Consider the following 13,493-nt stretch of genomic DNA (forward strand, 5'->3'; position numbering starts at 1 on the left):
CTTGATGGAGGAGGGCCTTGAGGCCTGACGGGCCGCGTGGGCTGCTTGAAGGTGCCTGGTTGCTTTGTTGGCTGGGACGCTGTTTGAGTAGTGTGGATGAGAAGCAGCGCTTGAAATCGTACCAGGATGACACAAGCGGCATTTGGCATCATACACCGAGGACGAGGTAGGATGAAGTAGGCTAATTTAGCTTGTCACTGGATCGCAGTGCATTATATGGTTGTAGTTAGACATAGCGATAAGACAAGATCCAGGGTAACACCAAACTCTTGTCTCTAAGCAACAAGATCTGAGTCTATAGCTTGGACTTTGTCCGTCTTCTGCCCTCATGCATGTGCATCACCCTTGAGTTCTGGGCTTCCACCAGCACGCCCAAGGTTGATGCCAGCTTCACCAGTTGATCTACTCAGACAACATGGCAACTGCAGAAGAATAATACTCAAGCTGGTGGTGTGGGGGCGGTCACCTCCTCTCAGTTTCAAAATCGCTCGCTAATCAACGCCATCAAACCTCATCGACTAGGCGCTCTTCGGCCATGAAGATCTACGTCGCGGCCGCCGTCTCGGCCTTAGCTCTGGCTGCCACCAACGCAGCCACCAACTACGACGACCGAGAAGTGTCTTTGACCGCCGAGTTGAACGTCGCCGAGCGTCCGTTTTCGCCTCGCAGTCGTGCCCTGGTCGAGTCCAAGTCCACCAGCTTTGTCAGCTCTCTCAAGAAGAACCCCAACTCCGACAAATATCACACCAAGCCCGTACGCGTGATCCAAGCTCGAGTTCAAAGTGACGCCCCCGTCTGGAACGAGACGACCAAGACCTTCGGCTCCAAGTACTACGAGACCGCCGAGGAGCAGTTCCGCGGCGCGCTTGACACCGTCAACACCGCGTCCGTCGAGGGCGCGCTCATGTACGTGCAGGCCGAAGGCATCAACTACAACACACGCAGTGCCGAAGACCGGTGCTGGCGCAAGAACGGCATGCAGTTCGTCGTCTTCTACGACATCGTCTTCGCGCAGACCAACGAGACGGTGGCTGAGTACGAGTCCGAATACGGCCCGATGTTGCCTATGGACGGCGGCCAGTGCACGCCGCTCTCGGGCACGCACGATTTCTCCGCCGAGTGCATCTCGCTGAACGGCAACGCCAGCGTGCCGGACCTCGGGCCGTTCATCGGCGGTGAGTCCAAGGAGACTGACCCGCGTGCGCCCTACCCGAACTGCTGGTGGTACTCGTTCCCCAACACTTGTCCGTTGGCCAAGTGGGCCAACAAGACCGAGGAGTGCCGCGACACGAGTCGCCAAGGACTCTGCGATATGGACACTCTACCGGACGGTGTCACGTGCACGTACAACTACCGCATCTTGGGCTATGTCCCGATCGACGACGTCGTGGGCATCACCGCCTTGACCAACAAGGCCACGGGCGACAAGTTCGCCAACTTCACCGAGTTCTGCGAGGCCGGCGGCGTCGAGTTCCAGGCCTCCGAGGCGGGCGTCTGGAACGCCAGCATCCCCTTCTGGAAGAACCCGCAGAACGCGACGGCCAACGCCGCGCGCACCGACAAGCTGCTGGCGGCGTACGCGAACCTGCTCAAGACCAACCAGTCGTCGCAGATTGACAGCGCCGTCATCAAGCACATGCAGCCGCTGCCGACCGTGGCCGAGCTCACGGCGGGCAACCCGCCGTGCTACTACAACGTCAAGGACTGCGACTCGGAGTTCGGCTGCAAGCGCGAGCACTACGGACAGATGTGCACGCTCTGCAACAGCTCGGCCACGGGCTGCGTCGCGCCAAGCGAAAACTTCACCTTCCCGACGCTGCAGAAGGCGGCGGCCTCGACGGAGGCCAGCACTGGATCGACGTCGTCGGGCTCGCGGCAGGTTCTGGCTGTTGGTGTAGCGCTGGCTTCGATCGCGCTTTCGATCGTCATGGGCTAGACGTTGACTCACAACACAAAGTGAATCGACCACCGAGGATTTAGGTGGTGGCTGAAGTGGACGTGATGCATGAACTGTTAACCAGCATGAATTCTAAGCTGCAGTCGTTTGCATACTTAAGTCAATGAACGTCTAACCACATCCTGTCGATGTAGCCACATCTTTCCAACGAGCAGAGTGATCGTCAATGACAGCAGGGAAACTTCAACTAAAACCGGCTGGCTCGTCACTTCTGGCATCATCAAAGCAAAGCCTAAAAATGCAGCAAACTTTCTAGAACTTCCTCCCAGACCCAATCTGTACCAGCCTCTCACAGCACCTACTCCACACAAACCGTTGTACTTCTACCTCTTACAATGGATCCTATCCACCTCAATACAAGCCCCTTTCCCCAATGTCGCCATTATCCAATAAGCCCGCCTCCAGCCACAAACGTTCGCCTCGATGCTCGGCGCCTCGCGTCTCGCCGCCGCTGCTGCGCGGCGCTCGGCCGCTCCGCGCGCGCTCTTCCACGGCCTGCCAGGCCTCCCAGCGTCCTCTCTTCTGTCTGCGACGCGCGCGCGGGTCTTCGTGCAGCCGCCGCCGCGCGCGCGATCCCCGACGACGCTGCTGACCTCGTCCGCTGGCCGCCGCTGCAGCTCGTCCGTGCCCAAGGCCGCGGAGGGCGACGCCGCGGCCGCTGAGCCCATGACGCACATGGAGCGGCTCAAGGACCTGTGGCGCAAGTACGGCGTGGTGGCCATCGGCACGTACCTGTCGATGTACGGCGTGGTGCTGGGCTCCATGTACCTGGCCATCGACCAGGGCTGGGTGCGCACCAACAAGCGGACCAACTCCAAGGGGGAGGGCCAGCCCGACGAGAGCTTCAACCTCGTCACCACCACGAACAAGTGGGGGTTGTTTAAGTCTTTTGTAGCATTAGGGAGAAATTGCTGACGATTGTTTTATGTGGTATTATTTATTTTAATTTATTTTTCTAGGTTCGTGAAGTTTGCGGAGGATCTGGGCGTCGCGCAGTACTTGGAGGTGGAGCGCGTGAGCTCCAAGACGGGCACGTTCCTGCTGGCGTGGATCGCGACCAAGTTCACCGAGCCGGTGCGGCTGGCGGTGACGCTCGCCATCACGCCGCGGATCGCGCGGCTCCTGGGCCGCGCGCCCAAGCTGCCGCCCAAGGCGCCGCGCTCGATTTTGATGAGGAAGCAACAGGCGCCGAAGGAACAGCCAAAGGCGTAAACCAACGAGAGAAAAATCAACACACACACGCACAGACACACACAGAGCCATGCAGCAGATTGCACTTTTCGACGAGCTGGATGGGATGGGGGGTGGCGTGGCGTGACTTGTGCTAGACGACAGATGGAACAGGGGTCGACGGAAGGAGCAGATTCCTGAGTTTTATACCAAGGTAACGAGGTGCATATTCGACACTGTGCCCTTCAGTTTGGTTGATTTACTTCAGGATCAGCGCGGCTGGTATTTTGCAGCTAGTCATTTCGCACCTGGAGTCGTCAGCTTCAACGAGGCCGATTCAGTCTGGAGGTGAAAATAGCGACCGCAGTGCGACCTTTGGCTGGAATTCGGATCACTTGCCTGGATCGTCGAGCAGACTCCGCCGTAGGTTCAACGCGAGCGGAAGCGCAAACGCATGTTCGATCTCTCTGCCTGGCTTGCTTAACTGTGGGTGGTTTGTGCACAGGATGCGGCTCGGCTTAACCACCGCCACTCGCCGACACAGATCCCAGCCGCTTGTCTGATTCGTCAGGACTAGCACCAGGACAGATCCAAGCAGGCGTCCGTCGCCATGGCCGACGCTCCTCCTCCGTACGTCTGCTCGCTGCTGCCTCATTACTTTGGGAGCTAATCTGTGGGTGTTTCAATGTCATGAATGCAGTCGCGGCCCACCGCCGAGAGGCCCACCACCTCAGCAACCACCAATCTATCCGCAGGCTCGAGGGCCCGGCACAGGATTCGCGCCCCCGAGGGGCCCGCCACCTGGTAATATTGTCGCTCTTGTTCTTGAGATGCAGCAAGGCCAGTTGAGAATTGGTTGACGACCAAAGAGGCTAACGTGGATATGTGTATGCAAAAGGTGCTCCGCCAACAGCGCCGAGGGCGCCGCCGCCGGGTAAGAACTTGAGAAGGATGAAGGGTAGTTTAGGTGGATATTGGTAGTCAACGATAGACTGACTTAGGTGTGCATTTGCAAAAGGTGCGCCCCCAGGCCGAGGCCCGTCATCGGGTAATAATTCGCTGCTCTCGAGACGCAGCAAGGCCAGTTGATAATTTGTTGTCAACGAGAGCAGCTAACTTTGGTATATGCGGTAGGTGCTCCGCCGGGACGGCCTATGGCTCCGGGAATCGCGCCCAGCGCTCCTGCGGGATTTCCACCGCCTAGAGGATTGCCCCCAGGTAATGAAGGCGCTGGAGATGCAGCAATGATTGACAACAAGCGAGGCTAACGTGGATATGTGCACGCGTTAGGAACGCCGCCGGGGAGGGGCCCGCCGCCCGGGCGACCGCCAATGGGGTCTCCTCCCCCAACTGCGGGGGCTCAAGTACCGATAGCTGCTATGCCAGGTACGAACTCATGTTTATTTTTTTGTTCATTTTTTTTACTGCCTCACACTTGGCGCTTACTGACGTTGTGCTGCTACGTTCTTGCAAGGCGGACCACCTCGTGCCCCTCCACCTGCAGGAATGCCTCCAAACGCGATGCCAGGTACGTGCCACCTTGTTTGTTGCTACTGTCATGAATGACGATCTCAATGCTATGTTGTCGATTTAAGGTTCGCCACCTCGAGCCCCTCCGCCTGCAGGAATGCCTCCAAACGCAATGCCAGGTACGCTTTCACATTGGTTCTGTGCTATGAATGACGATCTCAATACTATGTTGTCATATTGCTATCTTAGGTGGACAACCTCGAGCCCCTCTGCCCCCTGGAATGCCTCCAAACGCGATGCCAGGTACGTGCCACCTTGTTTGTTGCTACTGTTATGAATGACGATCTCAATGCTATGTTGTCGATTTAAGGTTCGCCACCTCGAGCCCCTCCGCCTGCAGGAATGCCTCCAAACGCAATGCTAGGTACGCTTTCACATTGGTTCTGTGCTATGAATGACGATCTCAATACTATGTTGTCATATTGCTATCTTAGGTGGACAACCTCGAGCCCCTCTGCCCCCTGGAATGCCCCCAAACGCACCGCCAGGTACGCCCCACCTTGTTTTTTTCTTGCTGCAATCGTGAATGACGACGATATTTCTCTACTGTTTCGACAGGCGGGCCACCCAGGGGCCCACCGCCCGCAGGAATGCCTCCAAACGCAATGCCAGGTACGAGCTCACTTCAACTTGTTTTGCTGCAATCGTGAATGACGACGATATTTCTCTACTTTTTGATCAGGCGGGCCACCCAGGGGCCCCCCGCCATCGGGATTTCCTCCTCCGGGTTTCAGGGGGCCTCCGCCTCAAGCCCCGAGATCTCCTCCTTCGGGTTTCAGAGGACCCCCGCCGCAAGCACCAGGGTCTCCGCCTTTGGGTTTCCGGGGACCTCCGCCGCAGGCACCAGGGATGCCTCCAAGACCGGGAATGTCTCCAATGATGCCGTCGGCAGGTATGACGATGCGCGGCCCACCACCCGGAATGTCGCCTGGGTCGGCAATGGCCAGCTTGCCGCCGCCGCGCGGCCCGCCTGGCGCTCCGGTGATGCCGCCGCCACGAGCTCCGCCAGGACCCGGCTCGGCTCCGCCGACCGAGGTTTTGCCAGGTGCGATTTCGGAGCCCACAGAAGGTATGGTGGCAACAGTCTACTGCTTTCACAGATTTTTTTTCTTTCATGGGAGTGCTGAACTAACTATTACCTCTTCTATTTTCCCCCCCATCGTAGACGGCTCTGCTGCACCCGTACGCGGGCCCCCTGGCCTTCCGCCTCCGAGAGGCCTGCCGCCCGGCATGATGCCGCGTGGGCCGCCGCCGCGTGGGCCTTCCATTGGAGGTTTCCCGGCACCTGGAGCGGCTCCTACACCACCCGCTGGGGGCGCGTTCGCTTCTCGATTCGGCAAGCTCGCAGTCAAGGTTTTGCGCGCATTCGATCTGAAAAAGCTGGGCATGATGGACACGGCGGATCCGTACGTGAAGCTCACGATTGGCGCGCAGAATGTGCAGACCAAGGTGCAGGAAGGTGGTGGCAAAACGCCGGAGTTCAACGAGAGTTTCGACTTCAATATCGCCACTGAGAAAGAGCTGGTTGTGGAGGTTTGGGACCGAGAGAAGGGTGGCCAGGACAGATTTATGGCGCAGGCCAAGGTGGATATTGTGACGTGGCTTGCCAAGGGCGGCTTCGAAGGCGATATCGAGTTGCAAGATCGTGAGGGTACCGCTGCCGGAAAGCTGGCCATAGTAGCCAAGTTTACCAAGCCCGAGGCTGGAGCTGCAGGTCCTGTGAAAGCCCCGCCCATGGCGCCTCCAATACTTTCAGGCCCAGCCGTTGCGCCGTTGCCACCAGGTGCAAATGCCATATCCGTTCCGGGAGTTGCACCTGTGGCACCATCAGAGCCGCCTCGAGATCCGAATGGCAAGTTTACGGACAAGGAGATTTTGGAGGCATTCCAGGCCTTCGATCTTGACCACAACAACTATGTGGGTGCTGCGGAGATCCGCCACGTGCTGATTAACATTGGAGAAGCTCCCACGGACGAAGAAGTGGACGAGATGATCAAGATGGTGGACAAGGACGGTGATGGCCAGGTAAGCTTTGACGAGTTTTACGCAATGGTGACAAAAGGAAAGCAGCCACCGCCCGGACTGGGCGTCGTCGCAACATCGCCAGAAAAAGCTGGAGCCGCGGGCCCTGGAGGTGCAGCTACCGGTGCTCAGGCCATCCAGCTGCGTAACCAGCGCAAGGTGGCGCTGGAAGAGTTCGCGCGTGATAACGGCATCAAACCCGAAAGCGTAAAGAAGGCGTACAAGCGTTTCCAAGCTACAGACAAGGATGGATCTGGGCAGATCGACTACTCGGAGTTCTGCGAGGTGTTGCAGGTGGACCCGTCGCCACAGTGCGAGAAGGTGTTCCAGCTCTTCGACAACGAAAAGACCGGCCGGATCGACGTGCGGGAGTTCATGATCGCGCTGTCCAACTTCACCGGCGCCGAGAAGGAGGAGAAGCTCAAGTTCGCGTTCCTCGTTTTCGACGAGGACGGCAACGGCGTGATCACGCGGCAGGAGCTCATAAAGATCCTCAAGGCCAACCACATGGCGTCCAGTGAAGCGGAGGTTTCGCGCAAGGCGGACACTATTATGTCCCAGGGCGACAAGGACGGCGATGGCGTCATCTCCTTCGACGAGTTCTCGGTTGTAAGCAAGAAGTTCCCCAATATTTTATTCCCAGCCTACACCCTCGGCACAACGAAGGACTAGGCCGCTGTGAATATAATGAATCTACTTCACTCGTTAACTTTCAGGCTATTATTTCATGTTGTACTTCATTAGACATACGCCCTCAAGCGTAAACTTCCGTGGGAATGATGTAGATCCAGCACTCATGAGATTCAATGACCATTGCTTCAACAGGTTACCAGCCAAAAATTAGTTTTTGCGCGCACAAATACTCGACACAGCTGAAGGCTCGCTACCAACAAGCATCTCCGCTTTCCAGTCGTTCCGGGCTGAAGCAGCCTACCATCGCTAGAATTGTGTCATGGTCCGGCGCATCGTGGAGATTAAATCTCTCGCAGACAGCGGCGTCAGGACCTACGATCACAAATGCGCGCTTCATGTCCTTCAGTGATGGGTTTTTATCCATCTCTTCATCCAGCTTGCGCAGCCTCTCTCCCTTGAGTCTTTTCTCGCTTCGAGTCGTCACTTGAATGTAAGCCACGATTGTCTCGGAATTTCCACCTCCACTTGGGAACGCCTCACACGTCGTCACTGCGTCAATGAAAGGGAAAAACTGGTAGTTCGGGTACCAGTAGGTATCCTTTCCAAGTGTGGACAACCAAGGGTCACCACTGCAAACGACGTTGGGGGCCCGAATCTCGATTTTCTCGTACTTTGACCCTTCCCGCATCTTCAGCAAAATCGGTTTACGCTTTGCGAACGCACCTCGAGCTGCGCTACGAAGCAAGAGTTTGTATGCGACGCCTTGAAAGGCGGCACCGACCGATTTGGCGTACTCGTAAACCTCAAGGTGCTCGTCCATGCCAGCATTCCGCCCCAATTCGCTCAGTACATATCCCGAATCCACAAAAATTTTCCACCATCTTGAGTCCTGGTAATGATCTTCCTTGTGGCAGTCCCTGATGTAGTGACGCCGCAGTTGATCCACTTGGCTCTCGTTTTGAACCCCACCATAGTTGTACACCAAAGCAAACGCTTTGGCTTTATCCACGGAATGACAATCTCTCGCGACTTGCGACTTCAGCTTTTCCCGCTCCTTACAGAACTCGCGCAGACTCCCGCCACTGCTTCTTCACAAGTTTTGACAAAGTTGAGTCTTTCAACCGCAAGCCAGGTTTAATCGCCCATTCAGTTGACTTGGCGTACTGCAGCAGGTCAGCCTCGCGCCACGCCGGCAAAACCACAATGCGTGCACTGTCGTTCGGTTTCGCCCGACAGTGCACGCATTGTGGTTTGGCAACTGGCACGACGTTCCAAGGAACTTGAACGGCCCATACCCATTGCCTAGATCCTCTACGTGTTCTTGGGTAAAACCATCAACAAAAACTATCGCGCCCTTAGTTTGGCGGCGGATGGCAAACAGATCAGCCGGTGAGAGATTCGTCAGTCGAGCGTACGATCCCTGTCCATCAAGAAACACCGCCGCGTTGCCCGCACTTTCATCTTTCAAGCGACGTATCACAAGCACCTTCTTCTTCTTGATGCACGCCAGATAGAACGCAAGCAGCATGAGAAAGCAGGACTTCCCGGCTCCCGGTGAGCCTAGAATCACAACGCGACCCCTAACAAACACCAGTTTTTTGATCACCCTCCAGAACACCACTTCCACTTCCGTCCGAACGAAATAGTGCGAGGGAAACTCGCCAAACCCCTTCCAAAACTCGTGCAAGCCAGGTGTCTCGATAATTGGGCTGTCGCCTGGTTGCGTCGCAGATAAGTCGTCGAGCTGAAACTCTTTCTCACTTACATATAAATTCTTGAAGTCACTCAGAGTCTTCGGCACGATAATGGGCAAAATCGCTCCGATAGCTGCCAGCTTGCTTTCCATGATTCCCACTCTTTTCAGGGCGTCACTAACACGTTCATCTTCTGCTGGTCGCTTGAATTCAACCTTGGAAGCCGCCACCAGCACGTGAATCGATCCGTCGGGGATTGTCCTGGGAAACTTCGACCAGATCTCGTCTGTCGTATATAATTGTGTCTTCATATAGCGGCTCTCAACTTCATCGTAGATCTGGCCCTTTTGCATCCGAAGCAGATCCTTGCACTGCAGCCACACCCCATTCGCGTCCTTCGCCAGGAAGGGCTGCAACTTGTCAACTCGGCCGGCATAGTGTGCGAGTTTAGCGAACTGGATGACCAAGTCTCCAACTGTCTCATCCTCGCCGATCTCCACAAGGATCGCGTGCCCTGCTCACCAACAAACGCACACAAGAGCTTCATTTTCCGGTGGATTCTGGAGTGACGGACGCATTTTACTTAACGGAAATTACCGAATAATATCCCGGGCACTATTTATTAGTACCCTCCCATTTTCAAAACAAATAAGCTAAATTATGGATATTATACAGTATTTCATTTAAAAATATGCTTTCCACAATAAATTCATAAAAATATACTTGATCTTTGTATGGAAGTAACATTGTAACCCTGGGATACACATTGGGTTACGTTTTAGAGGGTACTATACGGGTAAGGGGTATTATTCGGGAATTTACGTTAGTATATCGTAAATAGTCAAAAGAATCGTCAAGTCAGATCTTTTCAATCTACTCTACATATGAAACAATTGGCGGGAACCCGGGTACCCATCGGGACCCCAAAACTACCAGTACACATGTATGAGCAAATGTATTGAAGTGTTGGCCTATGACCTACATAGAACGCAGCTAAAGCTCAGTAGGGGGAACGGAAGGTTAATTCACCTTCGCCCTCGTCCTGTGTCTCTCCACGAAAATCCAGACGCTTGCCTGGTAGTGCTTCCCGGTCTCATCGCTATCCTCCTGCTCATGAAAGATAAACTTGGACATGGTAAGGTATGTTATTTGGGTCTATTCAGTACCGGTGGCATATTTTGAGGGTAGTCCTTCATCGACAGCACTTAGGTATGAGGGTTTAACTTGCCCCAATATGGAGGCCAAAAATTAAATAAATAATTCGCGATTTGGTATCATTTGCGGGAACCGGGGTTCCCGCCAATTGTTTCATATTTCGAACTATGAACGACGCTCTCCAAACTTATTGAACCATCTTCTTATTGTTTCCTAAAAAGAAATTCAAATTCGCGACGAGGACGGCAATGGCTATAACACAGCAAAGAGATCGAGATGATCAAAATGGTGGATAGTCATGTGAGCTTACACGACATTCTACGCAATAGCGACGAAAGCAAATTAATCCGCATTACTGTATACTAAGTATAGTTGCATTCCAGTCGAGTTGTGTTAGCATTCGACATTAGTCCTTCTTCGTAGACTTTCCAGAGTATGACATCAAGGTGGCTCCCATCACAACACTGACGAGGATTCCCGCCGTGTGTCCGATCAATGCTCCATACACGCAAGTCAATGGCCATTGCTGCAACATTAATCCAGTCAACAAATTAGCCATCGGAGCTCACGAAAATGTTTTCGCATCAGAGAAGGACGTCTGATTCACCTGCCACGGTCGATCCCAGTCCAGCGGAATGGGGAGAGCACCAACATACGCCCCCAGCATTGCACCAATGGACGAGCACACAAGATACAGCTCCAGCGCGTTGCCCACACTAAAAACCATTGCATTAGTTTAGAAACCAGCACCACTCCTTTACACTTTCCGAGCGTACCTGAGCTCCAGCAGCAGGTCGAGCCACTTCCGTGGCGCACACCCCAAATGCAGCGCCAATGGCATCGTCACACAACTCGACAGCAGCACAGCCAACAGCAGCGTCTGCATCCACAGACTAGCACGCAACAACAGCAGTGAATAATAGGTCCCGACCTACAAGAGCTCAAGACTCGCACGTACTCAACCACAGGGGCTCCGAACAGGACGACGATCACGTGGAACACCGCCGAGCCCAGCACCAGCCCCACAATCCCTCGGCCAATTTGGTTGACGATCTTCTGGTCTGGAGAGCGGAGAATCAGCAGGTCCAAAGCCAATAAAGCCCCCACGATGGCAGCGACCACAGGCACGAGGCCGCGCAGAACGTCATCCTCCAGGTGCTGGCCGAACCTACAGTATCATAACCTCTCGTTAGGTTTTGTACGAAGGGTAAGAGCTCCGTGGTCTTTACGCACAGGAGCACAGGGAGGTAGCGAGCCACCGCGGCGGGCAGCACGAGCTGCAGAGCCTTGGGGGCGAGCTCCATGGCGATACAAAGAGACGATTGATGATGAAGGCTCAGTGTCATGGTGCTGATATCCTAAGGTGTTTATGAGGTGAGACGATTTAATTGGCTGAATGATGTATGGATGCATTGTGATTCGCTTAAAAATAGTGAAAGGTTAGGATATCTGCATCTTGTGTGGGACTTACCGTCGTCGGCTCACTGACACCAGCACACGCCACCCCCACGATGGCGCTTACCAACGAGAAGCGCTGGCCCGCAGGTTTTAGGCCCCTGAACGGAGATGCAATGGAGGAGAAAGCGCCTGCGATGGCTGCGTGGCCCACCAGCCTCGCTGCCAACTTCTCCAGACTGCCACAGGAGCCAGGAGTCAAGATGGTACCGTCGTCTCCTTCTTCCAATGAATGAATGGAACACAGTACCGTACTTAGTCTCATTCTCTTCTTCTTTTTGGCACTTCTAGATCGTGACACCTAAAGCCTATTACGCTACGCATGATACCATGCCTCCACCACACCAATGTTTGACACTGTACTATTGGCATTCCTCATATTTTGAACTTGAGCACTAACAAGAGTGGAATTTATTTATTTTCTATTTCACTGTCCAGTGATCGTGATGGCGCCTACCCATAGCGTGATGAGGGAGCAGTACCAAGCTGCAGACCAGAAAGTGAGTGTCAGGCGGCACCACGTCTTATTTTTTATTTTCTCCATTGCTTATTCGCAATTGGTGGCTGTGCAGGTTGCAGGCAAGAGGGGGAACGACCAGAGTACCACAAGTCCTCGGCCGCCGAAGCAGTATCGGCCTTGTCAGTGATGTAGTCAATTCGAGGCTGCTGTGACTGGAACAGTGTTTATGAACAAAGGGATCGGGGGAAGACGCAAGCGAACCAGTAATTTATAGACGGTTATCAACATTGAAGACGCTGAATGGACTTTAATGCACTTTTACGGTGGACAACGATGACAGCTTTGTGGTTCTCCAGGGAATTTAGTCGTCAAAATCGCAGAGTGAGTCCATCGCTTGTGGAGAGAGGAGAGTGTCGGTCCAATTAAGCAGCTTGTTTACCTCGTCCTCGTCAACGGACTCGTCCAGATCGACATCACCCGCGTTGGAGCTGGCAGGTGACGCGACAGTAGCTCGCTGGGGTGACTCTGCCACCGTCGGCGCTTCAGTCGATACACTCAGTTGGTTAATTGGGGGCAATGTCAGAGGATACGACTCCTTGGTTCGGGCATCTCCGCTAAGAAGGACTGAAGCACTAGCGGGTACCGCCGAGTGGATGGCGGGCAATCTCGTCACAATTCTACCTCCTCCAGCTTCTTTCGTCTCTGAGCCAGCTGCTTCCGCCGTTGCAGAATTAACTTGTCCTCCTGCGTCATTGTTGCCAGCTTGTTTAATCCACTTCGCGAACATTTTCTTGCGCTTTTGAACCTGCTCCAGCGACGTTAATGGAGCTTTCTTGCCTTTCTTCTTCGGTTTGGGAACAGGTGGATTCGGTGCACCTCTCGCCGATCTCTCCTCGTGCGTCTCCTGGTTGCTCTCTCCTCGCGTCTTCGAATGTCGGTGTGCAACATCCCCACTCTCCCTGCTGCCGCTGCAGCTTGTCCTCGTCCGCACCGACGCACTCGAGGCATTCGACCGCGCTGACGCCGGTCGACTGGAGCACCGACTGCCAACCTCCGATCTCGCACCACTCCTCACGCCGACATTTGTCCTGGACTTGGCAGCTAGCAACAGTGAAGGCAGCTTCGCAACCAGCGGCTGCATGAGCTCTCGAATGCGATCATCGTCTCCAGCAGGCAGCTGGCCGCGCAGTTGGGCCTCCCATTCACGCCGCAGCCTCTGGATCGCATCGTCCTGGATCTTGGCCAGCCGATACTCCTGCCACGGCCCAATGTACATGGCTTCCCCCTCCCCACCGAGGAGCAGTGCAGCAGTGACTTCCTTCGCGTCGCTTCATCATGCTATCAATACACTTGCTAATCATAACGCCGGCGCAATCGTACTTAGTCGGTCCCGCACGACCACATAGACCCGGCAGTG

At 54.8% G+C, this 13,493-nt stretch overlaps 7 protein-coding genes across 7 annotated transcripts; 4 read left to right on the forward strand and 3 right to left on the reverse strand.

Moving 5' to 3' along the window:
- Window positions 1-535: 535 nt before the first annotated feature.
- PHYSODRAFT_557445 (hypothetical protein) lies at window positions 536-1,936 on the forward strand (the record flags this gene model as incomplete). Its single annotated transcript, XM_009525799.1, has 4 exons — window positions 536-633; window positions 709-1,387; window positions 1,448-1,624; window positions 1,703-1,936. 4 exons carry the CDS (start codon window positions 536-538, stop codon window positions 1,934-1,936), a joined length of 1,188 nt encoding a protein of 395 aa, XP_009524094.1.
- A 444-nt stretch (window positions 1,937-2,380) lies between these two features.
- PHYSODRAFT_256309 (hypothetical protein) lies at window positions 2,381-3,169 on the forward strand (the record flags this gene model as incomplete). Its single annotated transcript, XM_009525800.1, has 2 exons — window positions 2,381-2,832; window positions 2,917-3,169. The coding sequence occupies 2 exons, from the start codon at window positions 2,381-2,383 to the stop codon at window positions 3,167-3,169; spliced, it is 705 nt and encodes a 234-aa protein (XP_009524095.1).
- Window positions 3,170-5,887: 2,718 nt separating this feature from the next.
- On the forward strand, window positions 5,888-7,351 carry PHYSODRAFT_313588 (hypothetical protein; the record flags this gene model as incomplete). Its single annotated transcript, XM_009525801.1, has 1 exon — window positions 5,888-7,351. The coding sequence occupies one exon, from the start codon at window positions 5,888-5,890 to the stop codon at window positions 7,349-7,351; it is 1,464 nt and encodes a 487-aa protein (XP_009524096.1).
- A 211-nt stretch (window positions 7,352-7,562) lies between these two features.
- PHYSODRAFT_299126 (hypothetical protein) lies at window positions 7,563-9,158 on the reverse strand (the record flags this gene model as incomplete). The annotated part of the gene is made up of 2 exons (XM_009525802.1): window positions 7,563-8,400; window positions 8,608-9,158. The coding sequence occupies 2 exons, from the start codon at window positions 9,156-9,158 to the stop codon at window positions 7,563-7,565; spliced, it is 1,389 nt and encodes a 462-aa protein (XP_009524097.1).
- A 1,319-nt stretch (window positions 9,159-10,477) lies between these two features.
- PHYSODRAFT_557448 (hypothetical protein) lies at window positions 10,478-11,465 on the reverse strand (the record flags this gene model as incomplete). Its single annotated transcript, XM_009525803.1, has 6 exons — window positions 10,478-10,687; window positions 10,769-10,877; window positions 10,938-11,054; window positions 11,120-11,217; window positions 11,290-11,329; window positions 11,395-11,465. 6 exons carry the CDS (start codon window positions 11,463-11,465, stop codon window positions 10,568-10,570), a joined length of 555 nt encoding a protein of 184 aa, XP_009524098.1. The 3' UTR covers window positions 10,478-10,567.
- A 207-nt stretch (window positions 11,466-11,672) lies between these two features.
- Window positions 11,673-12,263, forward strand: PHYSODRAFT_490005 (hypothetical protein; the record flags this gene model as incomplete). Its single annotated transcript, XM_009525804.1, has 4 exons — window positions 11,673-11,822; window positions 11,908-11,965; window positions 12,055-12,116; window positions 12,189-12,263. The coding sequence occupies 4 exons, from the start codon at window positions 11,673-11,675 to the stop codon at window positions 12,261-12,263; spliced, it is 345 nt and encodes a 114-aa protein (XP_009524099.1).
- On the reverse strand, window positions 12,236-13,352 carry PHYSODRAFT_542426 (hypothetical protein; the record flags this gene model as incomplete). Its single annotated transcript, XM_009525805.1, has 3 exons — window positions 12,236-12,590; window positions 12,813-13,001; window positions 13,158-13,352. 3 exons carry the CDS (start codon window positions 13,350-13,352, stop codon window positions 12,438-12,440), a joined length of 537 nt encoding a protein of 178 aa, XP_009524100.1. The 3' UTR covers window positions 12,236-12,437.
- Window positions 13,353-13,493: the final 141 nt, after the last annotated feature.

This window comes from Phytophthora sojae (genome assembly GCF_000149755.1).
Source record: "Phytophthora sojae unplaced genomic scaffold PHYSOscaffold_3, whole genome shotgun sequence".
NCBI lineage: Eukaryota > Oomycota > Peronosporomycetes > Peronosporales > Peronosporaceae > Phytophthora > Phytophthora sojae.